Source organism: Ovis canadensis, chromosome 9 (assembly GCF_042477335.2).
Source record: "Ovis canadensis isolate MfBH-ARS-UI-01 breed Bighorn chromosome 9, ARS-UI_OviCan_v2, whole genome shotgun sequence".
Taxonomy (NCBI): Eukaryota; Metazoa; Chordata; class Mammalia; order Artiodactyla; family Bovidae; genus Ovis; species Ovis canadensis.
Window position 1 is genome coordinate 89300622 of NC_091253.1, and position 25830 is coordinate 89326451.

Below are 25830 nucleotides of genomic sequence, written 5' to 3' on the forward strand. Positions count from 1 at the left end.
CGTCACTTTGCTGACGAAGGTCCATATAGTCAAACCTACTGGTTTTTCCAGTGGCCACATATGGATGTTAGAGTTGGACCATAAAGGCTGAGCGCTGAAGAACTGATGTTTTTCAACAGTGGTGCTGAAGAAGACTCTTGAGAGTCACTTGGACAGCAAGGATATCAAACCAGTCCATCCTAAAGGAAATCAAGCCTGAATATTCATTGGAAGGACTGGATGCTGAAGCTGAAGCTTCAATACTTTGGCCACATGACCTGAAGACCTGACTCACTGGAAAAGACCTTGATGCTGGGAAAGATTAAAGGCAAAAGGAGAAGGGGACGACCGAGGACAAGATGGTTGGTTGGCATCCCTGACTCAATAGACATGAGTCTGAGCAAACTCCAGGAGATAGTGAAGGACAGGGAAGCCTGGTGTGCTGCAGTCCATGAGGTTGCAAAGAGCTGGACACAACTCAGCGACTGAACAAACATTTAAAAGAATTAAAGAAATTATCTTGAGAAAGCAAAATAGTTAAATAAGGATACATTTGTTTAGCTAAAATGAATACTGGGGGAAATGTGACATCACACGAAGGCCCCCCCACACACAAGGCACACTGTCCTTTGTGCTGGTGGGTCACACAGAGAGCAGACTCAGTGTTCCCGGTCTTCCCAGAGCCGGGGGTTTCTCAGGTGGAGATCACAGACGGGAGCCTCATCAGCTCTCTAGGTCTAGACTGGAAGCTCCAAACTTAGGGTCCCAGGAATCCGGCACCTGTTGTTGGTATCTTTTTTCACAGCAGGACTCGATATGCCAGAGAACTGAACAGTGACTAGCAGCAGACAATCTGATGGTACATCCGCTGCCAGGCTCTTCTAAGAGAAATGAGGCCCCCATTGCTGGCTAATTATGCCCTATCTACCCACCATCACACAGTTCCTCTCCAAACTCTCTACTGCAACAATATACCCTGGACAACTTGACCAGCACCAAGGAATATGTATGTTCTATTTGCTCAGCTGAAGATCCCATGATAATAAATTCTACTTAGTAAGCAAAAACTTGTTTTATTGTGTTTGTTGTTAATGGCTTAAAAAAAATTTTTTTTATTGAAGGATAATTGCTTTACAGAATTTTGTTGTTTTTTGTCAAACCTCAACATGAATCAGTCTGCTAATGGTTTTTAAAGCATGTGCTTTTTTAAAAAAAAGTATGTTAGGTTTTAGATGGGATAAAATAAATAAAACTTTAGTCCATCATGCTGTTTTGAGCCAAACTCTTCATTCTGAAGCAGCAGCCCTTTCCTCTACTTAGGGTTGTATCGATGGGGGTAGAGAGCTAAGACTTTTGCTCTGATGTCACTTCTCCAGGGTTGGCCAGGCGATAAGTTTCTCTTCTGCTTCTGTACACGACTCAGCAGCAGGCATGCACAGGCTTCTCAGCAGAAGGTTGCAGACCTGGCTGGCTTCCACACACCAGTCCTTTGGCAGAAAACTTGGCCAGCAGGCAAAACACTTGAAGTGAATTTCATGGGTGTGGAGACATCTATGCAAGGCCTCCTTTCTCCTTCCCTTTTAGAACATGCATGTGAGCTGCCCAAAACCCATTTTACACAGAAGCAGGTGCTACTTCTGGTATTGAAATGTCTCACTTTATACTGGCTGTCCTTTGGCGTTACACCTCACCTGCCCTCTCCCTGCCAGAACACAGAATTTTGTCTATGTGACCAGCAGCATATTACCAGTCACAATATTTAGGTCGTTTTCCAGATTGGCTGCAAAAGCTAACATCATCTTTTCAAGTGGAAATAGCGTTTTTATAGAAGACCCATTTGTATAGCAGGATTTTTTCCTCCAGTGATGACTCCAATGATTCACATATAATACATCCCCTCCACGGAGAAAACTTGAATGCTGTGTCTCTAAAAACGGTCTCTTGAGAATATTACTGAGTACTGCTGATTAATGAACTGAAGTGAAGGTGAAAAGACAAATGCAATCAAGTGTGGTTCGGCTAAGCAGTCAAACAAATTTTGGGACCATTAGAGTTTAAAAAAATAGGGGGAGAAAGAAGGATGGAGAGAACCTGTCTGGCATCCTGCAGAACGGGATAGGGACAAGGAATCTGGGGGAGATGCTGCTCATGTGTTTATGTAGAAAGAAGGTACAGGAAGGGGAGCAGTTAGTCAACTGGCCCTTACATGTGATGCAAGATTCTGGAAACCTGACTGGCTCGTTCGATGGAAGCTGGATTTCTAGTGTGGGCAGACCCCATCTAAGCCCAAAGATGTGGTTTTCTCGTCCCTCTGTCCAGCAAACAGACTCCAACCCCTCCCACAGGCTGCTTATCAGTGGGCCCATTTGCACATCTATTGGTGCTGGGCTGAATATCCATGACCTTAAAATGGGGTTTGGGGGTTTCAAGATGAAAAAACCCACAGATCTCTGATCGGTTTTCATCAGTCAAGTGACCAGAAAGTATATAAGCATGAGAGCAACTGAGGTAATGACTGTTCTTGTTCTCTGCAGACAACAAGACAGAACAGAGCTAGACATTAAAGTGGGGCTTCAAATACATTTAAAAGAGCTATGTATGCATATCAGTGATGAGACAGGGACACGGCGAATTGCTGAGTATGCTCTGGAGGGTCACTTTAATCCAAGCATCACCTCTCCACAGTGGAGACATGAAGACAATTCCTTACTTTGCAGAGGTAAGGATGGGGGCAGCTTTGGGAGTCAGCTTGAGTTGTCATGTCAGCAACGCCCAGCAGCAGCAGCACCTGTGGGGTCTGAGTATAACGTGACATCCTGTGGTCGGTGGCACTGAGTGTCATGTGAACGGGATCCCCTCTGAGGACCCTACGAAGGGAGTCTCAAAACCAGCATTTTTCTCCACTTGATCCCATGTCATTTTTCATAGTGTAAAACATGATTAAGCAAAGTGCCGGAAAATCACAGGGAGTAACATGCAAATGACTGTGTCTTCCCACATGCGTTCCAAGGGATCAGTGAAACGATCTGATAGGCCTTTTCCATCCGTAACAACCCTGCATGTGTTTAACTTGGTGGGAATCTCCTGGGTACAAGGCTTCAAGGAACAGAATTTCTGAGGTTGAGTATATATGGAATACTAACATGATGCACCAAAAGAAATGTCTGAGGCTGATTCTCAGGGATAAAAACCACCCCCGCTTCACCTCTTATTTTTTTACATTTCCAAATGATCTGAAACACCTATCCGGAAACAAGCCAAAATCCCTCCTATTTTAACCTCCCTTGGAACACAGGAGAAATCTAAACAGCTTGTTACAACTGCACTGCGGACAGAAAGCAATCAGATTCAAAGCAGCTGAGTTGGCAGAGCTTGGCAGAGGCGGGGTTAGGAATGCTCCAAGTTTTATATGTCTGTCCTCTCCATTTCTCTTGGCCCAAGATGCTCTGATTTTATCAGCATGAAGATATTAAAAAACACCTATGTGTGAGGCAAGCCACAGAGCCTCCTCCTTGGGCCAAATTCTGTGTCCAACACAGTCCCAAGTGGGCAAGAAGTGTTTCCAGGCACAATCACCAGAGTCAAAGGTGGTCTTCTTGAATGTGGGAAAAATTTCACTTTAATTGCAAACGCCTTCATCTATAAGCACATCCAATAATGAACAAAATGAAGAGCTGTGACTTTTGAACGTGTGAATATATAAAAATCTCTGGAAATTCAAGGTAGTCAAGACAAGGGTATTTCACAAGGAAAGCATCACCCCCTCCAGCCCCCGCCTCCCATTTTTCAGAAGACTTTTAAAAGATCACAAGTTCTGTGATCAGAAGTTCACAGTAGCAGGTTATACCTTGTAGGGAGAGAAGAAAATCTTCTTTCATATTGTTAGATAAATATATATCAGTAATTCTACCTGACAAAGGTTGGTGGTGGGTGTCCTCCCCGAGTCAGGCGAGGCCAGAACACTGAGCTAGAGGGGTTTCTGAGCAGGGGCGGGAAAAGGGGAGGAGACACACACTTGACACCACAAAGGACCAAATCCATCAGTTCCCCCTGACACGCCGGACATGTGACCCCAGACACGCGCGGACAAGAGCAGCCACCAGGGCAGCCACCGACTGCCTGCCTTGCCATGGATTATCAGAGAGTCTCACAGTCAAACTCCTTGACCAGCAAACTCAAAACCTATCACCAAATTTAAATCATAAAGTAAATGTCTAAGGAAATTCTTGTTTTATTTATGTATTTATATGGACTCCTTACACAAATAACATTCCTGTTCTCCTAAGGGTTTCTTCTATAAATTGGAATGGCCGAGGAAAAGCATTGTCTAATTTTGACTTGATTATACACGTTCAAAAGAGAAAGAGGGAGTGAAGAGAAAAGCGTTGGAAAGTCTTCGACTCTGGGGCTCAGCACGTACGACAGACGTCTTGGACTCGAGATTCATCCGGGTTGTCGGGTAGTTCCAACGCCGAGGGAAGACTAGAGGAGCCCACCCCACCCCACCCCACCCCATCCCACCCCACCCCACAGAGAGAATTTCTACAGCTACTCTATCACGGTGCTCCAGCTAAAGCATAGGTTTCAAACTACAGAGTTTCAACTTAACATCTAAATTTTTAAACTGTAGCATTTCTGCAACAAATAAGCTCAGAGAGCTCATCTCAGAAGAAAAATTAAAGAACTATTGCTCTGATGAATGAAAAGTCTGGCTGTCGTTCTTGCTCCGCCAGACTTCCAGGCTCAGGCAGACACGTATGGGGGCGGCGGCTCCTTGGTGGCGCTATTCACAGTGGCGTCATCGTACGGGGGTAACAGCACCTGGGAAGAAGAGAAGGCAAGGGTCAGAGGTTAAAGGTGCACACCTGCTCTCCTGGGCTTTATTTTAGCTCAAGTTTCCCCATAACATGTACCAGTATCAACTGTTTAGCAAGTGGCTGGATTTTGGGAAGAGGAGAGAGTTTTGAACCCATGAAGTGAAGGAAAGACACTTCTGGCCTTCTCTCAAGTTTTCCAATCCTTTTCCACTTGTACCTGGATGTCACAGTGCCCGAGGAGGCCAGAGGGCTGTGTTTCTAGGACAAGGAAGCAGGCTCTGAAGAGAAACAAAGGCTCGGGGGTGACGTGTATGTGTGTTCACACAAGTAGGGCAGGCGCCAGACTGACCACAGGGCCACGTGTGGTGAGACCTGGGCAGTTAAGTGGGAACACAAGAGCTTTGGTATCAACCTGGACTCCAAGCCGGGACTCAGCCACATCCTATCAGTACTGCCACGGGTAAGTGAGCCAACCTCCGTTTCTGTGTCTGCACCATAGGGATCCCTGAGAATTAGAAGTCTAAAAGGCACCTCACATGCTGTGATACACACCTGACGAGGCTGATGTTATCTGTAAATGGCTGGAGAGGAAGCACAAAAATCTTAAGCTCATGAACAACCTTTCTGTTCACATTTCAAGGACAAAAACAACTGCACGTAATCGCTCATGAACTGTCAACATAAGAAGACACTGGCTGACTTTGACTTTGCAGAGTATTTACAAAACAGAGAACATCAGTTCTGTGTGACTGGCCTCTAGTCAACTAACATTTATTGTACACCTACTAGGTGACGGTTCCTGCCCTTAGGAATTCAGAGATGAGGTACGTTAAGACACCCTACCCAGCTCAAGGTCTTTGTGGAAAGTGAAAGAATATTCACAAATGAAGTGGAACAAAACAAAACCACATTTTGTTATTAATACTTCTTCTATTATGGACATGACTTAAAGTGGTAAACGTCTATCAATTCCATGAATTGCCGTGCCATCTATCTATCCCCTTGGCCTCCTAGAGGACACTAAAATTCTCAAGTTTCTCTTTAAGTTTTGTCTACATTACTCCCACCTCCCACCCCACACACACGCACACTCACACAAACTCAATATACTACACTACTTGGTTTTCTCCTTTTCTAGAGTTTCAACAAGTGCCAGGCTGCAGTCCTGTCTTCCTTAACCCAGGGCCTGCTGGCCAGCAGGCACACAGTGTCCGGGGAAATAACTGAGTGCGCGGTCCTGTAGGCTGGGCCTGGAAGACTCCGTATGGTGGCTGGGGTGGTGTGGAGCTGGGACACTGGTAGCGGGCATCTGCATGGTCAGGGTCCCCTCAGGAGACAGAAGCCACCCCGTGGTTTGAACAGAGAAAAGTTTAACAAAGAATTATGGTACGAACAGGAGATCGGAGGTGCAGAGCACTCACTGAGGAGCAAAAAAGGAAAACACTGCCAGCTATGAGTGCTGACGGATGGAACTCAAGGGAGGAACACACATGGAAAGGGGTCTCCCCCAAAGGCCGGGCAATCACTTGTCAGAGACAGTGTGGCTGAGCTCACTGGATAGTAGAGACGCCTCCTGGGTAGAATCAGGCCAAGGGTGCGAACCACCTGATGGGCTGCAGAGGTGCTTATTCAGGGGTACCAGGAGGTGCCGCTGGCCCTGGAAACTACCTGAGACAAGGTGCATGCTTGCTGGAGGGCTGTCAGGGAGACGGGCTGCCCGGGAGACGGGCTGCCCGCGCCGCTGCCTGGGGGGTCACGGACAGTAAGATCTGAACGCTGTGGGGCACGCACGACCTGGGAGGGAAAACGCCTTCCTCCTCTGGCGCCCTCTACTCGGGAGGCTGGAGAGCAAGGTGGCGGGCGAAGGTGAGATGTCACCAGGCCAGCTCCGCGTGGGCTAGTGCGGGTGGGGAGGAGATGGACTTGGGAGCTGCACCGGTGAGAAGTGGGCAACTGGCTCAGCACCCACAAGAATGTCAAACAGGTCTGAGAACCGTTCCCGGAAGTGGTGGCGACGCCGCACCTGTGTGAGTCCTTCCCCCTGGGCGTTGCCCGGGAAGACTCAGGGCCGGGGCTCGGCTGCTGCTGGCGGCGCTGGAAGGGAAGAGCACCCAGGGCACGCTCAGTACAGGCGCCCTTCCGAGGCCAGGAAGCGTCCCCGTGTGCCCTGCATCCCACAAGCCAACGCTGACCGAGGACGCAGAGGGTACTGGGTCATGCCCACCATCCCCCCCACACACGTGAACACACCTCGCTGTCTGTGGAGGAACATCCGTTCTAGAGAATTGAGGAACTGCTCTCTGAAGTGGCCCTTACTGAGATTCTGCCAGCCCTTAACAGCATCATGAAAGCGTTTACAGGGTGCAAAATGAGGACCTTATTTAATTTATGGAAGCGGATTCACACCTTTTCCATGTTAGGTGAAAAATGGAAATTTCACAGCTCTCCTCTGTAGCCCTACATGACCCACTTAAGATTACTATGAAGCCAAACACCTGTGACTTTGTAACTTTACTAAGATCTGTGTTTTGTGTTTCGATGCACGGCCTGGGGAGGGCAGATGGGCACGTCATGCTGATGAGCGAGACTGACGTGCAGGTGTAGACAAGATGTCCAAGAACCAACAGGACAGCTTGAGGCGGGCTGGAGGGCAGGGAAGCTCCTCCGGAGGATGAGCAGGACCAGGCAGTGAATGAAGAGGGCCACCCGGCGGGTAGGGAGGTGAGGGCACCGGTGCAGGGAGGGGGCTGGGAGCAGAGCACTTCCTGGGAACCCAGGGGATGTGATGTGATGCTCAGGGTGGTCGGAAGGGGCGGGAGAGACAGGCCAAGGTCAGAGCATGGAGGGGACCCCTGTCCCCCTCGAGAGGCATTTCCGGTCTCCGGCAGCAGCATGTCCACTAGGAACCTGCCAGTCTCAGCTGGAGCAGAGCGTATTCTCTGCTCTAAAGTGACAGCCCAGCTCTCTGCAACTGAGTGTCTGACCTGAGGACTCAGCCTCCAGCACGTGTGTGTGAGCATGCCACACATGTGTAAGATACAACCAGCAGAAACAGCTGTGACCAGCAATAGAAACATTCAATTTTGCAAAGACTCGGCGTCGGCTTTATGCTGCACCACCTCACTGAGCTATCAGCTGCTTCCTATCTGTCACTTTCCTTGGAGGAGTGACCATAAAACACGGTGAGGCTACTCAAAAAGAAGTGAAATCCGCCATCACAGCCAATTTATTTTTGTTCCCCACCATGAGCCAAATGCAACACTCAAAGTTTCCAAAATGTTCACGAATGATTAAACACAAAACTGTCTTGAAGAAGAGAAAGTGCTGCAAATTTGTCTTCTGCTTGCCAAAGACTTATTTTCACATTAGGTTTAGCCGTATGTCACTGTTTCTTGCTATTTACTTTCAAATTCATTTTCAAGTTTCATTTCATATCACTCACAGCATCCTCATGGGCTTTCTCTCAAATATTCTGTTGCCTTGGACCCTATATCCAAAGTCAAGATGCCTGGTGAGGACACTGACACCCTCACACTTGTCTTCACCTCCCCGTGACCACATACTGAATGCAGACCAGCAAACACTCTTCACAGAGCACTTCGTACTCCTGAATTACTTTCAACGAACACTTCTCCAAATAGAGTTGGTTTTAAATTCTGAAGGGATGGTGTCATCTTTGTTTAAGCTACATGATGTTAATTTTAATGATGATTTCAGCGAAGTGTTGGTGAAATGAGGACTGCCACACTGCTTCTCTTACAGTGTGTTACGACTCACTGAAAACACTAGCTATTGTCCTGTTCAAGTAAAATCAATGAAGCAACTTGGGAATCTGAGAAAATAACTGTAGGATCGATTAACATAGAAAATTCCAAGTGAGATGCCCTACAACACAAAACTTAAGGGAAACGTAATTATTTTGACATTGTTAGAAGCTGGCATTTAGTTAAGCCCTGTTTTTTAAAAAATTTGATCATTCACACTGAATGACCAAAAAATAATCTCTGAAGACTAAAAATGTACACCATCCCCTACCTTGCTGTCTAATAAACAGCAGCTACTCAGTGAGTTCAAAAACCGCCAAAGGTGTATGTCAAGGCTGTGTACTGTCACCCTGCTTGTTTAACTTATATGCAGAGTACATCATGTGAAATGCCCAGGCGGATGAAGCACAAGCTGGAATCAAGACTGCCAAGAGAAATAACAATAAGCTCAGATATGCAGATGAAACCACCCTTAAGGCAGAAAGTGAAGAGGAACTAACAGCCTTTTGAAGAAGGTGAAAAGCCAGTTTAAAACTCAACAATCAAAAAGCTAACACCATGGCATCTGGTCCCATTTACTTCATGGCTAATAGATGGAGAAACAATGGAAACAGTGACAGACATTATTTTCTTGGGCTCCAAAATCAATGTGGAAAGTGACTGCAGCCATGAAATTAAAAGACACTTGCTTCTTGGAAGCAAAGTCATGACAAACCTAGACAGCATAGCAGAGACATCACTTTACTGACAAAGGTCAGTATAATCAGAGCTATGGTTTTTCCAATAGTCATGTATGGATGTGCAAGGAGATCAAACCAGTCCATCCTAAAGGAAATCAACCCTAAATATTCCCTGGAAGGACTGGTGCTGAAGCTGAGCCTCCAATACTTTGGCCACTTGATGTGAACAGCCGACACATTTGGAAAAGACCCAGATCCTGGGAAAGATTGAAGAAGCAGGAGGAGAAGGGGATGACAGAGGATGAGATGGCTGGATGGCATCACTGACTCAATCGGGACATGAATTTGAGCAAGCTCTGGGAAATAGGGAAGGACAGGGAAGCCTGGTGTGCTGCAGTCCATGAGGTTGCAAAGAGTTGGACACAACTGAGCAACTGAACAACAAATCAATGAGTGGATAAACACAAATGCATTATATATCTCAGCCATGCACCACTTCACTTCAAGCAATATTCAATACAACCAAGCCCCAGGAGTTTGTCTTAATAGAATCTCAACTACAGAGTGAGTGTTGGATGGTGGAACTCCCTTTCACGCAGATGGAAAATCCCTCTTGTCAATGACCCCAGCAGGGCATCTGCTCCTTAGGAAGATCAGCATCTATCTATATACAGTATCTTTTTTCATTGGGAGCAGTTATGCTGGGGACATGCACTACCAGGAAAGTAGCTCATCATTCATTTCGATTCAACTCAACAAATATGGAGTGTTATAAGGGGATCTTCATCCTCAGCTACGTCAACATACAGAACAGTTGGAGGGAGAAACAGATTAACATCAAAGGTTGCAAAAGGGAACACCCTGGAAGAGAAGTGATTCCAACTGGCCACACGTCTGCAAGTCATTAAAATTTGGAAAACTCACTCACTCCATCAAACACTAAGAAATGAGAAAATGCTTAAGAGTAAAGAATTATGTGTTGGGAAAAATAGTAAATGTAGTTGTACTGTAATATCTGAGTTAAGGTTCTGAAGACTTATTCAGAACTCTCCGGTTGATAGGATTACAGTGCAGGTAATGTTATATAAATTATCTTTCGACATTCACAAAATTATGCACCAAATTTTATATGTGTGCATTTATTTTCCTGGGCAGAGTGTTCAGAGCTTTCATCAGATTCTCCAAGAACCATCCAAGATCCTGGGGACTTGGACTGTAGGGGAGAGGGGTCCAAGGCACAAGGCAAACTACACCGGCAGCCTGTCTGCTGGTTCTACATCCTAATAAGGGTGAAGTAGGTTAAGAAGAAATCAAGGCCCAGGATGAGGGCCTTGGAGCAGGAGAAGCCTTCGTTAAAAAAAAAAAAAAAAAAAGAAGAAGAACTGGTTGATTATCTCACAGAGTCAAACATCTGGGAAATGTTACTATGTCGTGGACAGATCTGATAGATCACGGCAAGGTAAAAGGTTAAAAACTCGGCAGCTGAAAAAACAAAGCAATGTTTGCTTGGGGGGAAAAATGGTACAAGAGCAGGGATGTACATGATAGAGCTCTGCACTGAGCAATATTTTCTTAAAATCAAGGAAAACACTAACTGGAGATGTAACGAAAAAACCTGATGTGACTGTATCAGGCAGATGAAGGCAGCGGAGAATATAGGGAGAATAAAACTTAAACCCTATCCAAGAAGTCAAAAGGGATCTCAAATTGACCCTTGAAAAATTAGTAATATAGAAATATGGAGGTAAATACCTGAAGAAACGAGTTGCCAGTGTTTACTTCGGGATGGAAAAGTGGAGAATGGGCAAGAAAATGGCAGCAGACCACTGGGAAATAAACTTTGCACTACCACGATTTTTAGCTATGCGCATGTTATACTGTTAAAAATATTTTAAAAATAAAAGAATAATCATAGCAGTCTTGAAGGAAAGAAGTCAGTCATCAAGGGGCAATTTGCAAACCAGAGGCCAGTGGGCAGGCTCGGGGCCACCGCATCCCTCTCGCTTCCTGGCTGGGGCTAAGTTACATATTCGCTCTGAGCTTCTGCAGGGGCCCGGAAAAGGATCCCAGTTTGCTGGACATGATCCGTCTAAGCCAGAAAGGGTGGTGGGCACGGGACACATGTAGAACAGACACTAACAAAGCAGCCAGGGAGCACAGTGCAGTTGGAGTTCCCTGCCCAGGAGCCGAAATGTGCTTTCACAGAGCAGCGGGTCGGGGGGCCTCTTGCCTGTGTGATTCTCCTCCTGTATTGTGAGACCCAAGCTCATCGAGGGTGCCCCAGACACCAATGGAAACTAGAGAACCAGGATGCCTTGAGGGGCCCCCAGGAAACCGATGTGAGCCCTGGGAAACAAAGGACTTCCTCATTTAATACATGCTCTTCACGACCTTCAGGCCCAGGCCACTAGCAGCCCACTGTTTGACTCTGTCCTGTCTGATTTATTTCTATGACTCCCTAGTATGGCAAGTTCAACACCAATCTGACTCCTTTTCCCCATGATTTCTCTCTCCCAAATGTTTGCTTCTTGTCATTCCACAGAAAGCCCAAATAACCCCAGGTTCAGGTTAAAAATCACTTCCAGAGATCTGAAATAGTCTAGCCACAATTACTGGAGAAGGCAATGGCACCCCACTCCAGTACTCTTGCCTGGAAAATCCATGGACAGAGGAGCCTGGTAGGCTGCAGTACATGGGGTCGCTAAGAGTCGGACATGACTAAGGGACTTCACTTTCACTTTTCACTTTCATGCACTGGGAAGGAAATAGCAACCCACTCCAGTGTTCTTGCCTGGGGAATCCCAGGGACGGGGGAGCCTGGTGGGCTGCTGTCTACGGGGTCACACAGAGTCGGACACGACTGAAGCGCCTTAGCAGTAGCAACAGCGGCAGCAGACACAATTACTCTTCTCCTCTGAATTATGCTATGCAACTGTGTGTGTGCTCAGATGCTCAGTCATGTCTAACTCTTTGTGATCCCACGGACTGTGGCCCACCAGGCTCCTCTGTCTGTGAGATTCTGCTGGCAAAAACACTGGAGTAGGTTGACATTTCCTGCTCCAGGGGATCTTCCTGACCCAGGGATCAAACCCTTGTATCTTACGTCTCCTGCACTGGCAGGAGGATTCTTTACCACTATTGCTCTCTGGGATCAGACAAATGAATTAGTTTTTAAAGTAAAAACATCAATTAGATATTTCCATATTCTTTATAGATAATATGAAGTCATAAGAGTAACACTAGAAATGCCAGTAACTATAGTACAGCACTCTGAACTCAAAGACAAGACCACTCTTCTGAAGCACTTACATAAGCAGCTTATCAATTAAATTGTATCATCTCTCGGGTCCTTCCCTGGTGGCTCAGAGGTTAAAGCATCTGCCTGCAATGCGGGAGACCCGGGTTCGATCCCTGGATCGGGAAGATCCCCTGGAGAAGGAAATGGCAACCCGCTCCAGTATTCTTGCCTGGAGAATCCCATGGATGGAGGAACCTGGTCGGCTACAGTCCACGGGGTCGAAAAGAGTCGGACACGACTGAGCGACTTCACTTCACCTCACTTGTGGTATTAACTGTCTTGTATGTTTACCACTCTCCCCTCCAAAAAGTTTCTAAAAGCAGAGTCTTACATTTCCATGTCGTTTGTCAGCATAGGCTGTTAAGACAGAGATGTGTCCAGGTGTGAGTTCTTTGATTGCATTTCAGCTATATGGCTGTGGTCAAATTCTAGAGGCAATCGGTGGTGGTGGGATGAAATACAAACTCTGAAATTAGACCTGGGTTCAAATTCCAGCTCTGTGAGGTATAAACCCTGGGGTCCCGAGAAAATTAGTAAAATATACCTTCAGCTTCCATGCTTATAAAATGGAAACCACAACTGACGCTCCTCGAAAGATGGTTGTAAGGCCATCAGGAAGGCAACACGCCTAAGACACAGGCTGAGCGCCCGGGCGCTCAGTAAATGGAGCAATGCTCCAAAACCTGCACGACAGCCAACACAGGGTTATTAGCTAGTTCAACTACAGCCCTTCCTTAACAGAGTGACACCAGTGAACATTCTCCTCACAAGCAGCTTCACGTGGGTCACAAAAGGAGCTCCTCTCCCCTCCTCAGCTCTGGTGGCTGCGGGAAGCGCGACAGGGTGACTCGTAAGCTGCTCTGAGCCACACACAATGAAGCAAGCAGGCAGCTGGATAAAAGCCTCGGGAAGGTCCCTGAACTGACCACCGATTCGACGTAACTCTGGCTCGCTCCCTCTCTCTCTCTCAAGAATCCTGACAGTGAAGTTTCCATTCTTGACTGTGAAGGATACATCCCAGGGCCCAGCAGAGGAACCAAAGACCTTCGAGGTCATGATTCCTTTGACCTCAAAAGCTGGGAGTGGACGTAGCATTCACCTCCCCCAGAGCTGATCTTCCAGCCCATCACCCCTAGCCTTACCCTCTTCCCTCCTTTACCAAACTTAACAAAAGAAGACAACATGAACACTGCTTTCCCTACAGGCTGCCACGTCTGCAGAGGTGTGGGCACCTCTCGTTTAGTTATGGTTCTAAAATCAGAAGTGCCCGTGGCTGGAACACCACGTCCATTCATTCACTCTTTACCCCAGGACACCCGAGCAGCCACCAGAGGGCAGCTGTTGTGCCCCATGCTGGGGAGGCATTTGAGGACTAAAGGCTGGAGAACGCCCACCGGAGAGCTAGAGAAAGCATATGTGAACTGTCCCCGAAAAAACACCGGCAAAGGTGTAGATGGTGTGCTTCAGATTACCTGGGCGCTTGAGATTACAAGGGATGAGCGTTGGAACAATAGGCAAGACCCCAGCTGGACTTGTCAGGAAGACTGGGAAGTGGAACCACCATCTTGATAAACTTGCAGTCCTCCCCACCAGGAGGGGATGGGAGCTTTGGTGATGCCATGTGTGAAAGACACCCATGAGCATACACAGGCGAGCTTACACAAAACCAACTGCCCTTTGCTCTCACCAAAGTGCAGACAAATAAAGAAAACACCACTATAAATGGAAACTTCCTTATCCTTTTGCTTTTTGGCTCCTTTGAGGGGAAGGAGGCAAGAGGCACAGTGTTCGTGAGAGCACCACAGCTCATGAGACCTACAGCTGCTGATAACACATCAGTTAACAGTCCCTCATAGCTGCTTCACAAATAAGATGAACTTGGCAGGATGAAGTTATCACTGCACTCCCTCCTCTGGCTTCAAGAAAATATTACAATGTAAGACTGCAGAGTGGAGTTTGATGTTGTTGGAGAGATAATGCTAAATCTGTTCTTATTTATTCAAAGGGCAAAAAAAAAAGGCAAACCATTGGCAAACTCAGATTTAAAATATAACCCCACTAGTTACAAATGACTGTCACATCGCAAAGTGGGAATGACATCACAGTTGGGAAATGCTACAGTAATAAACAGCAGAAACCCTGAAGACTTTTAAATCTGGGGACGACAAAACCAGATTTACATTTCAGATCAATTTGACAGCAACAGAGAGGGGAAAAAAAACAAAACTGAAGAGGTAGAGTTCAGGACTAGAGGCTAAAACCCTAACCCTAGCAAATTTAAAGATGACTCTTTAGTTACAGAGGGCTCCCAGGCAGTGAGTGGTAACACATCCACCTGCCAGTGCGGGAGACACAGGAGACGTGGGTTTGATCCCCGGGTGGGGAAGGTCCTCTGGGGTAGCAAACGGTGCATGTGTGTGTTCCAGTCATGTCCGACTCTTTGCAAGCCCAAGGACTGTAGCCCACCAGGCTCCTCTGTCCATGGGATTTTCCCAGGCAAGAATACTGGAGAGTGTTGCCATTTCCATTCTCCAGGGGATCTTCCTGACCCAGGAACCGAATCTACGTCTCCTGTGTCTCCTGAGTCAGCATGCAGCTTCCTTATGACTAGCACCACCTGGGAAGCCCAGGAAATGAGAACCCACTTCAGTGTTCTTGTCTGGAAGAATTCCATGGACAGAGGAGCCTGGGAAGCTACAGTTCATGGGGCTGCAGAGTTGGACGGACACACGGACACACACACAGAGTTGGACACGACTGAGCATGCACTTGTCTATTTTTCATAGACAAAAAAAATTTTTATAGAAAAAAATTCTGACCTTAGAAGATGTGATAATGTGAGATGTGGAAGTACACAGCCCCAAATCACTCGTATCATTTAGAGGCATTAGAATCTATCAAAGGTCCATTTAAATTAATACCAAGTAGTCAAAATATTTATTTATGTCTTCACCATTTATTACACCCCTAAGAGTCTACAATGCACCTGGTTTAAAACAGGCAACCATTTATGTGGCAGCTTAGATGGGGGGAGTTTAGGAGAGAATGAACACGTGTCTGTGTGTGGCTGAGATCCTTCACCGTACACGTATCACTAACATGACATTTTTGTTAATCGGCCATGTCCCAAGTTAAAAAAAACAAACAAACCAGGCAACATTTACATTATCACATTTGCCCCTTTATTTAGGCCAAAAAGGAAAGGAGGGATAGTTGAATCATGACTCTCCATGATTAACTAAAATTGCCATTTGGGCATTTCAGACAGGAGCATCACAAAAGAAAGTCTGACTTTATTGACGACATCTAAAATAACTGTTCTGAAACTTTCTAAACACTCCCACCTGTAATACACACACACACACACCCATATATTTTTGATTCTAAGGTACATTATACATTTTAGCGCCTGAATTTAGCCTGTGTGTTATAATTCACAGCACTTTACAATAAGAGGGATCCAAAATAATAATGTAATATATAGCCAATGGCATCTTGTACTCAATGAATTCATCAGGAATCAGGAGGAACAAACGCATTTAGAGGACTCTAGTGAGGACCACCCACGCCCCCAACCCTGACTACAGAAGGAGAAACTCCTGACTACACTAGGAGTTTCCTGGTGGACGTAGGTTCAATCCCTGGTTGGGGAACTAAGATCCCACAAGCCACGCCAATTTTATCAATTCACAAAAAACCACTATAAATTGATATTACAGGAGGAAGTCACTATTTCCCTTAATTCTCAGCAGAGAAGCTACTCAAATTCTTTCAGATTATACTTATATAGAATTCATATCTCAAATCTTTGGAATTGGGTCAAAAGTCCTCCCTGGTGAGATATTTGGGCAGGAAAACACCAAAACAATATAGTAGCCCCAGCAGAAAGTTGAAATGCAATTAAGGATCTCATGTTTAAATAAATGTATCTCAAATAATGACACCTAAATATATATACATTACCTTGATCAAAATAAGTATCTAAAGAACCATGTTTTTTATTTAAAATGAAAACACCTGACAGCTGAGGCGGGTGAAGGAATGCTCTGTGAGCTGTCACCACAGAAGCCTGACCACAGGTTCCAGCCGCTCCTGGCGCCCAGGCCTGAATGCGCTACGCCACCTCCTGCGCCCACCACCGCAGGGCGGGACTCGACCCTGTCTTCCAGGGGCTGCCCGCCCGGCTGCACTCAGCTGCCCTGCTCAGCGGCTGCCAGGGCCCTCCGGGCTGGAAGGACTGCTTCAGACTTCAGATTCCCCCTTTTACTCCTTCACCACACACTTCTTCCATCCACCCCTGGAATCAACGGGGAAGGAGAAATGTCTTCCACTTTGCTTTCTACTACTCAAGAAATCAACTGCTTAATTTCTACTAGAATCTAATCTGTTGTCTACAAGCTTTGCTTTTTCCTTGCTGGAGCAGAAACTTCTATACTCTGCTTTTAAAAAACATCAAAAGCCTTTCTTCTGCCGTTTACACTGCTCATGATTTTTATGGCCATAAGGACATCTTATCAAATGGACATGCCTTTATTAAATCAAACCAGTTCCCAATTATTAGACAATGAGAATGGATACTTTTGCTCTTAAAAACCAATGCCAGGGGTTCCTGGTGGCTCAGTGGTAAAGAATCCACCTGCCAATGCAGGAGATGCGGGTTCAATCCTTGATGTGGGAAGATCCCACATGGCTCAAGGCAAATGTCACAACTCCTGGGCCCATGTGCTGCAACCACTGAAGCTCTAGAGCCTCTGCGCTCCAATGAGAAGCCACCACGGTGAGAAGGCCATGCCCGCAACTAGAGAGTAGCCCTCACACCAGTGAAGACCCCGCACAGCCAAAAACAAAATTAAGTAATTTATAAAAACAATGCTACAGGACATCTTAAATATATATATATATATATATATATATATATATATTCTACTTTGACTTCCTTAATATATATTCCCAGAAAATTTCTCAGGATGTTAAAAAGATAAAATTCAATATCTTTGTCCCAGAATAAAGTCAACATGAATTCTATTTTGGACATGTGGGATAAAATAAGAAATCAAGTTCTGAGTGCGTTTTTAAAGTAAAACACAATGAAAGTGGAGGGTGATTTTATTCTTGGTTCACTGCAAAGCTACTCTTATACTTTTCTTCACTCGTTAGTATAAGAAAGTTACAACTGAGCAAATGATTAATATTCTTTATCTAGGTTCACAATGGAAACTGAATTATTTGAACTCTTCTTTCAGAAGCTTTAGGTGTCAAAATATCAATGTGTTGATTTGACTGCTCCAGATATTCTCTGGATGAAGTAACTGTAAAGTTATATGGGTCAGAGATAACTTTCAACAGATTAGGATTTTTTTTTCAAATGCTATATTTTACTGAAGGAAGGAAAGAAATATGAGCTGAGTTAATGTCACGCACTGTCTGACTGAAGCATGGAATACATTAAAGGAGGGAAAATGCTTTCCAGGGAAAATCTCAGCTGGTATCCAGGCCATGATGTTTTTCTATTAGAACCAGCAGAGAAATCTATCTGCAGCCATGTGCACATATGAAGCTGAGTTACAGAAGGCGGGGCTATTCAGCACAAGGGAACTGCAAGAACCTACTGTTTGCACAGAGAACTCTGCTCAGTATTACCTAATAACCCAAATGGGGAAAAAATTTGAAAAAGAATATATATAAGGAAAATATATGTATAAATATATACATATACATGTATCTAAACAAACAAGGCAGCTGCCTCAGGTGTTACCAAGTTTATTTTTAACTTTCTTTCCACCTCTTTCTTTAAGCTACCCTCTCATTCCTTCCCCTGGGCTAGAGGGCAAAAATAAGCAAAACAAAAAAGTCCCCCTGCTCTGAAAGTTTTTGACTTTTCCTTGAGAAGAATCATCCAAATGAATCGCTTTCCTGCCTCCCTCCTGTCTGTCCCAACCCCACACCCTCCGTTAGGGAGGAACACAGGCCATGGCTGCCCGCCCCGGTGATGGTCCGGGAGGCCCGTGGGGTGAAGAACAGGGCTGCGGCGGTGGTGATCACTGCCCCCCGGCACCCCAGGTCTCACCACGGTGTCCTCTTGGGAGTTACCCACTTGGTGCCTCGGTTTCCTCTTTGCCACCAAGGGGGTCAACTTCAAGGACTCTTGTGAGACCTGGTTCATATACGTAAAGCACTCGGCCCAGAGCCGGGCAGACGGCAGCCGCGACCTAAGTGTCTGGGGAGAAACCCACAGCACAAAAGCCACTGAGCGGGGGAGGGGGGACAGAGGCAGAGAAGGGAGGGCCCTCACTGGGGTTCCTCAGCGCTTGGCTGAATGACGCTTGTGGCAACACTGCTCAGGAGAAGAGGGCTGGCCAGTTAATTCTCAGTCCCGGAGTCTGCTCCTGCCCTTCAGGTGAGGGATCTGACGTTTCTAGTTAGAGTCACAGCAAGCGGCGTCCTGGGCAATCACGCTTGTTTCACGTTCCCTCATTAGCGGCGATCGCTGCACCCTCTGACAGCCCCCTGCAGTCTCCCCTCCTCTTCAGCCACTTTGCTACTACCCTGCATCGCCACTGCCTCTTCTTCACCATCGCCCTGATCCTGACCATGGAAATGGTCTCCTGAATGTTCTCTCTACTTCTCTGAGATGTTGCCAAGTCTACCTCAACCTCTCACAATTTTAAAATTAAAAATAAAAAGCTTAGATCACACAAACTACTTAATTACAAGGGAAAAGAAGATACCTAAAACGGAGATATTACAAATAAGATGTCTCACTCATATTCTAGTACTCACTAGGTCACAAGCTTCAGAGCCTGTAACTCACAGGCTGAAGTTTCAAATCCTGTTATCGAAGGACCTTCTTCCCCCCACTCCCTCCACACTGCCTCTTGACCCTCTGGTTCATACAGGCAGATTACTGTGGTCAAGGGGCTGTTTTGTGAGGTTATGTTCAATGGACACGAATCTGAAGAGCCCAGGACTGGAAGAGATCTTCAGAGCCGGCCTGGCTATGTCTGTGCCCAGTCCTGTCTGCCTCTTTGGGACCACGTGGACTATAGCCCACCAGGCTCCTCTGTCCATGGGATTTTCCCAGGCAAGAATGCTGGAGTGACTCAAGTTTTCACTGGTATTAGCTGATTAAAAGAGGTTTTAACAATTCAATTTGCATAAACTTTAATATGAAAGATCTATTTCTATAATCCATGTTTAGTATCTTAATATGTTCTTCCTCTTAAGGTTTGATTTTAATGAAGGCAGGGGAGTGAATGTGGTAATATGTAGTAGTATGTATCCAGAATGTGATTTCCACAACATTCTAAGGAGAAGACTGCATCTCCTTAGGGTGCCTAACCCTATACTGTATGGCAGTGACTCAAAGGGATATTTTAAATGTTCAAGTAAAATACTACAAAGCCTGTTAGGTACTACCCTAACTAATACTCAAAAGTAGTCTGGACCTGACTACTTAACGAAAGCAACAATGAGGTATTTCTTTTGGCCTAAGAGCATCATGGAGTAGAAAACGGCAACCCACTCTAGTATTCTTGCCTGGAAAATTCCATGGACAGGGAAGCCTGATGAGGTATATAGACCATGGGGTCACAAAGAGCCAGACATGACCAAGCCCAAGCCTGCATACACTGGAACAGCATCGTGGTGGGGGGAACCCAAGACCCCAAGAGGCATTATGAACTAACAGCACTTGTGACCTCTCTATCTTCAGGTGTTTCTTTCAAAGATTTTTGCTTTCGTTTAGTTAAGAAACTAAAGTGATTAACCCAGAGAATAATCTCCAATATCTAATAACTCTATTCTCCCTGAGTAGTATCTGAAAAAGTAGGTATTTGGAGAATAATAATATGTGTGCTGTTTTAGAGAAGAAAACGGAAGCACATTTATTTTCTACCAACCAGAGCCCCAGCTATCTTCCCACAGAGGTCACCCTGACACTCTTCAGCCTGGGAAAAAAGCCATCTGGCTTAACACTTGATAGGAAATGAAAGACATAACATGTTATTATGTCCATGAGGATTCCCAATAAAGACATGGGCAACGGAGAAACATACATTATTACACACTGTGAGGACCTTAATAAAGCTAGGAGACCAGGGGAAATGACAAGAACTATATCATTCAAATCCCTATTCAGGGTGCAGAGGGAGGCTCCAGTATATTTGTTGCTGGTTTTTTTTTTTCTCCCAATGTTAGAATGCTAACTAGAATTCCTTTAGTACTAGTTAAAACAATCTTTAAATATGTAGAGTCCTCTTTAGAAACCTATTCTCCAACCCTAGAAATGCAGATTATGGTCCTTACTGAAAGGAAGCAGGGTTCCTTAGAGAAATAGCCGATTCCAGGTCTGGGACAGGATATGGACAAGGTAAGCCTAGAACAATGTCAATGTCAGCGAGACAGCAAGGAAGCAATCAGACCACCAGCTTTATAAAGGTGCCAACTTGAAGAGTCCCTAATTGGGAAAGATGGCACAATCTGAGCATTAATAACGATGGTAATGTACTAGCTATTTAGAAAACCATTTTGTTTTTCCGCTTAGAAAGTCTAAAATGTGCAACAGTAGGTAAATTTTACTATTTAGGCTTACTGATAAAATTAATCAAAATAGCTATCCTTTTTAACAGAACATCCCTAGCTGTAATATAATAGGCCTGTTTTCATTAGTTCATTTATTACTTTAAAAAAAAAAAAACCCCACTGGTCATCACTAGAAAATGATGGAACAACTTGTTTGAAAACTGATAAAGAGAACAAAATCATATGTATTTATCATGGCCTATGTACCACTGGGTAATTAAATAGAAAGTGAGGGAAAGTTTTTCTTCAAAGGGATATTCTAGCTAATCAATGAAAATAGAATGTTATATTTCAATCCCTCATCAATCGATATCAATGGCTGCTGACATCTCAGATAGACTCACCCAGACGTTATCTCCCTCCTCATGGAAGAACAAATATATCAAGTATAGTCTTGCAAAAAAGGAATATGGAAATATAAATACAAGAAGTCCTTTGATCCAATTACTAATTTACTGGAAATACAGAGAACTGTATTAGAGCTATGCAATTAGTTAAATCTAGTTTGTGGACCAAAGTTGTTTCTTTAAAAAAAAAAAAAAAGTACCCTGGAGAAGGAAATGGCAACCCACTCCAGTATTCTTGCCAGTAAAATGCCATGGACAGACAAGCCTGGAGGGCTACACTCCACAGGGTTGCAAAGAGTCAGATACAGCTAAGCAGCTGAGCACACCTACTCTTATTTGTACTTGCTTTTTCTCAGCTGTTATTTCTACATCTGATTCTGCTTCTTTCTAATATGCAAAGGAGTATGTATAGTGTTTGTTGTGTTGAATCAGAAGTCAGGAGATCCATGGACTATTTTTATTTCAACAGCAACCATGTCTGATGATTCATAATCTTCTAGTCCTCTTCTATCCACAACACATGGGTAAAACACAAGATTTTATTCTAAAGATTTACTGAGACTATAGGTTTTAACTAACCTTTTATAGAAGTGTAAGAAGTACAATCATTTTAGTCCTGATATAAATAAAATTTAATCTAAAAAAAAAAAAGTATAAAGTCTTAAAATATATACAGACCCACAGATCCTATTGCAAATAAACTGCCAGGAAAATTAACATGAAGCAACTGAAAACCTAAATACATACTGGATATTTTATGATGTTAAGGATGTTATTTTAGATATAATAAGGACTCTTTAGAATAATATCCACAATACCATTATTAAAAAATAACAAACCACTGCCAGAAAGCTGAGATTTTAGATGGTGATCTGTCCCTATTCTGCGTTACCCATGCAAGGTATGAGAAATGATAAATGTCCCTTTCCCAGGAATATCATTCATTTGAAAAAAAAGTCAGTGGGGAAGGTTCACTGGGAACTTTGAGAAAAGTAAAAACATATCATCAGTTTCCTTATCTTAAAAATGGCAAGTTGATAGAGAATGCCTAAGATAATAACCAATAACCATCATGGAGCAATTCCCCAGGACCTTCTGTCAGCACACCAGGAAAATATCACAGCCGGCACCAGTCCATGGTCCCAAATCCTAACTACTATTAACTACTGCCAAGTTGGAAATCTTTCTGAAGAAACGCCTATTTATAGAAGAGCTGGGATGTCTCAACTATTTTTAAGTACAACTATTTTTGAGTGCATCTAAGCCTAAATAAAACATACATGTTAATTCTTACCTAATTCTGAATCTCAAAAAAACAGAAAATAAAAGCATCCTCTAAAAAGCTGCTGCTGCTAAGTCGCTGCAGTCATGTCCGACCCTGTGTGATCCCATAGACAGCAACCCACCAGGCTCCGCCGTCCCTGGGATTCTCCAGGCAAGAACACTGGAGTGGGCTGCCATTTCTTTCTCCAATGCATGAAAGTGAAAAGTCAAAGTGAAGTCGCTCAGTCGTGTCTGACTCTTAGCGACCCCATGGACTGCAGCCTACGAGGCTCCTCCATCCAGGGGATTTTCCAGGCAAGAGTACTGGAGTGGGTTGCCATTGCCTTCTCCTCTAAAAAGCTAGTTGAATGCATTTTAGGGACTCACCCATGATTCTTAAATTCTCTAGGCACCCCAGTTTTTACAAATTTCAGAATATCCTTTGATCTGAGGCGTATCTAGACAACATATATCTGTCTATGCAGCCCTTCTGCTTTGCTAAAGGGCTAAAATATGTAAAAATATGCAAAACCTATATATGTGTGTGTATCTACATATTATATATAACACATATACACATATATATGATATATACATATTATTCACACACAAAACCCTTCAAAAAGCTATGAAAAAAACCACCAAAAGTACATCTGAACAAACACATGTAATATGGACATTCTCTTCTCTGAAAAACTTTTCAAAAATGGAGATATAAGTCCCACACATTCATAATATTTAGGATGAGGCTCTGATAATATCTTGCTTGTTCAGCAACTTTACTGGTTCCTCAAATCCCCAAATCTCAAACTTTTTTTACTAGTTCAGCGGGACAATAAATGTATTCTGAGATGTGTTTTTAAAGGAAAAAATACAAAGATATTGATAGGTAACTAATACCCTAGAAATTGAGAGAGAAGGAAAACATTCTTCAAGTAACTGTGGTATGTGGCAGACTGGATGGGAGGGGTGTTTGGGTAGAATGGATGTGTGTAGTGTACCGCTGAGTTTCTTTGCTATCTACCTGAAACTGTCACAAGTTACACTCCAATATAAAATAAATATAGATCAATGGAACAAAATAGAAAGCCCAGAGATAAATCCACACACATAGGGACACCTTATCTTTGACAAAGGAGGCAAGAATATACAATGGAGTAAAGACAATCTCTTTAACAAGTGGTGCTGGGAAAACTGGTCAACCACTTGTAAAAGAATGAAACTAGATCACCTTCTAACACCGCACACGAAAATAAACTCAAAATGGATTAAAGATCTAAATGTAAGACCAGAAACTATAAAACTCCTAGAGGAGAACATAGGCAAAACACTCTCAGACATAAATCACAGCAGGATCCTCTATGATCCACCTCCCAGAATTCTGGAAATAAAAGCAAAAATAAACAAATGGGATCTAATTAAAATTAAAAGCTTCTGCACAACAAAGGAAAATATAAGCAAGGTGAAAAGACAGCCTTCTGAATGGGAGAAAATAATAGCAAATGAAACAACTGACAAACAACTAACCTCAAAAATATACAAGCAACTTATGCAACTCAATTCTAGAAAAATAAACGACCCAATCAAAAAATGGGCCAAAGAACTAAATAGACATTTCTCCAAAGACATACGGATGGCTAACAAACACATGAAAAGATGCTCAACATCACTCATTATTAGAGAAATGCAAATCAAAACCACAATGAGGTACCACTTCACACCAGTCAGAATGGCTGCGATCCAAAAATCTGCAAGCAATAAATGCTGGAGAGGGTGTGGAGAAAAGGGAACCCTCCTACACTGTTGGTGGAAATGCAAACTAGTACAGCCACTATGGAGAACAGTGTGGAGATTCCTTAAAAAATTGCAAATAGAACCGCCTTATGACCCAGCAATCCCACTGCTGGACATACACACCGAGGAAACCAGAATTGAAAGAGACACATGTACCCCAATGTTCATCGCAGCACTGTTTATAATAGCCAGGACATGGAAACAACCTAGATGTCCATCAGCAGATGAATGGATAAGAAAGCTGTGGTACATATACACAATGGAGTATTACTCAGCCATTAAAAAGAATACATTTGAATCAGTTCTGATGAGATGGGTGAAACTGGAGTGAAGTAAGCCAGAAAGAAAAACACCAATACAGTATACTAATACATATATATGGAATTTAGAAAGATGGCAATGATAACCCTGTATGCAAGACAGCAAAAAAGACACAGATGTGTATAGCGGACTTTTGGACTCAGAGGGAGAGGGAAAGGGTGGCTTGATTTGGGAGAATGGCATTGAAACATGTATACTATCATGTAAGAATCAAATCGCCAGTCTATGTCCAATGCAGGATACAGCATGCTTGGGGCTGGTGCACAGGGATGACCCAGAGGGATGTTGTGGGGAGGGAGGTGGGAGGGGGGTTCATGTTTGGGATCGCATGTACACCCGTGGTGGATTCATGTCAATGTATGGCAAAACCTATACAGTATTGTAAAGTAAAATAAAGTAAAAATAAAAATTTTTTTTTAAAAAAGAAAAAGTTACAGTAATTGTGAAGTTATTTTTAATTTTTATTTATTTATTTATTTTTTGGTGAAGTTATTTTCTTAGAGAGACGTACTGACCCAAAAGGACTTCTCTAAAGGTTAAAGGTTTACTAGGCAGAACGTGTTTTCCTGTGATGAGCGCACACGACTCTGCAGGTATCACACACTGGGTTAGTGCATCTGATCATCGCAAAGCCTCTCCTTAAACCGCTGCTCATGCGTTCTGACTCAAGTCGACACCTGCTAACTGAGAACTTAGGAAAACTCTTCACATAAAATACTCTTTCTTGCAGAAATTCCACATACATCTCAGTGATGCCAGCTAGCACCCGTGTATTTAGTATAAGGTCTGAAGTTGTTTTACCCCCATTTGATACACAAGGAAGTTAAGTCAGGAAGAGGCTAAATTATTTCAGTAAGGCCAGAATGAGCAAGTGACCACAATTTTAAAAAACAAAACCAAAAATAAAACTCCATTCTAGTTTAGAACAGACACATCATTTCTATTTATCCTTTCATCTGTTCCGTCCATTCCGTCACCTCCAATCCT

At 44.0% G+C, this 25830-nt stretch overlaps 1 protein-coding gene across 1 annotated transcript in view; it reads right to left on the reverse strand.

The window, feature by feature from the left end:
• Window positions 1-4192: 4192 nt before the first annotated feature.
• The window catches only part of LAPTM4B (lysosomal protein transmembrane 4 beta), a 66592-nt gene continuing 44954 nt past the window's right edge, over window positions 4193-25830 (reverse strand). The window contains exon 7 of the mRNA XM_069601159.1: window positions 4193-4800. Within this exon, the coding sequence (XP_069457260.1) occupies window positions 4723-4800 (78 nt within the window). The 3' untranslated portion in view covers window positions 4193-4722. The remainder of the gene's footprint in view (window positions 4801-25830) is intronic.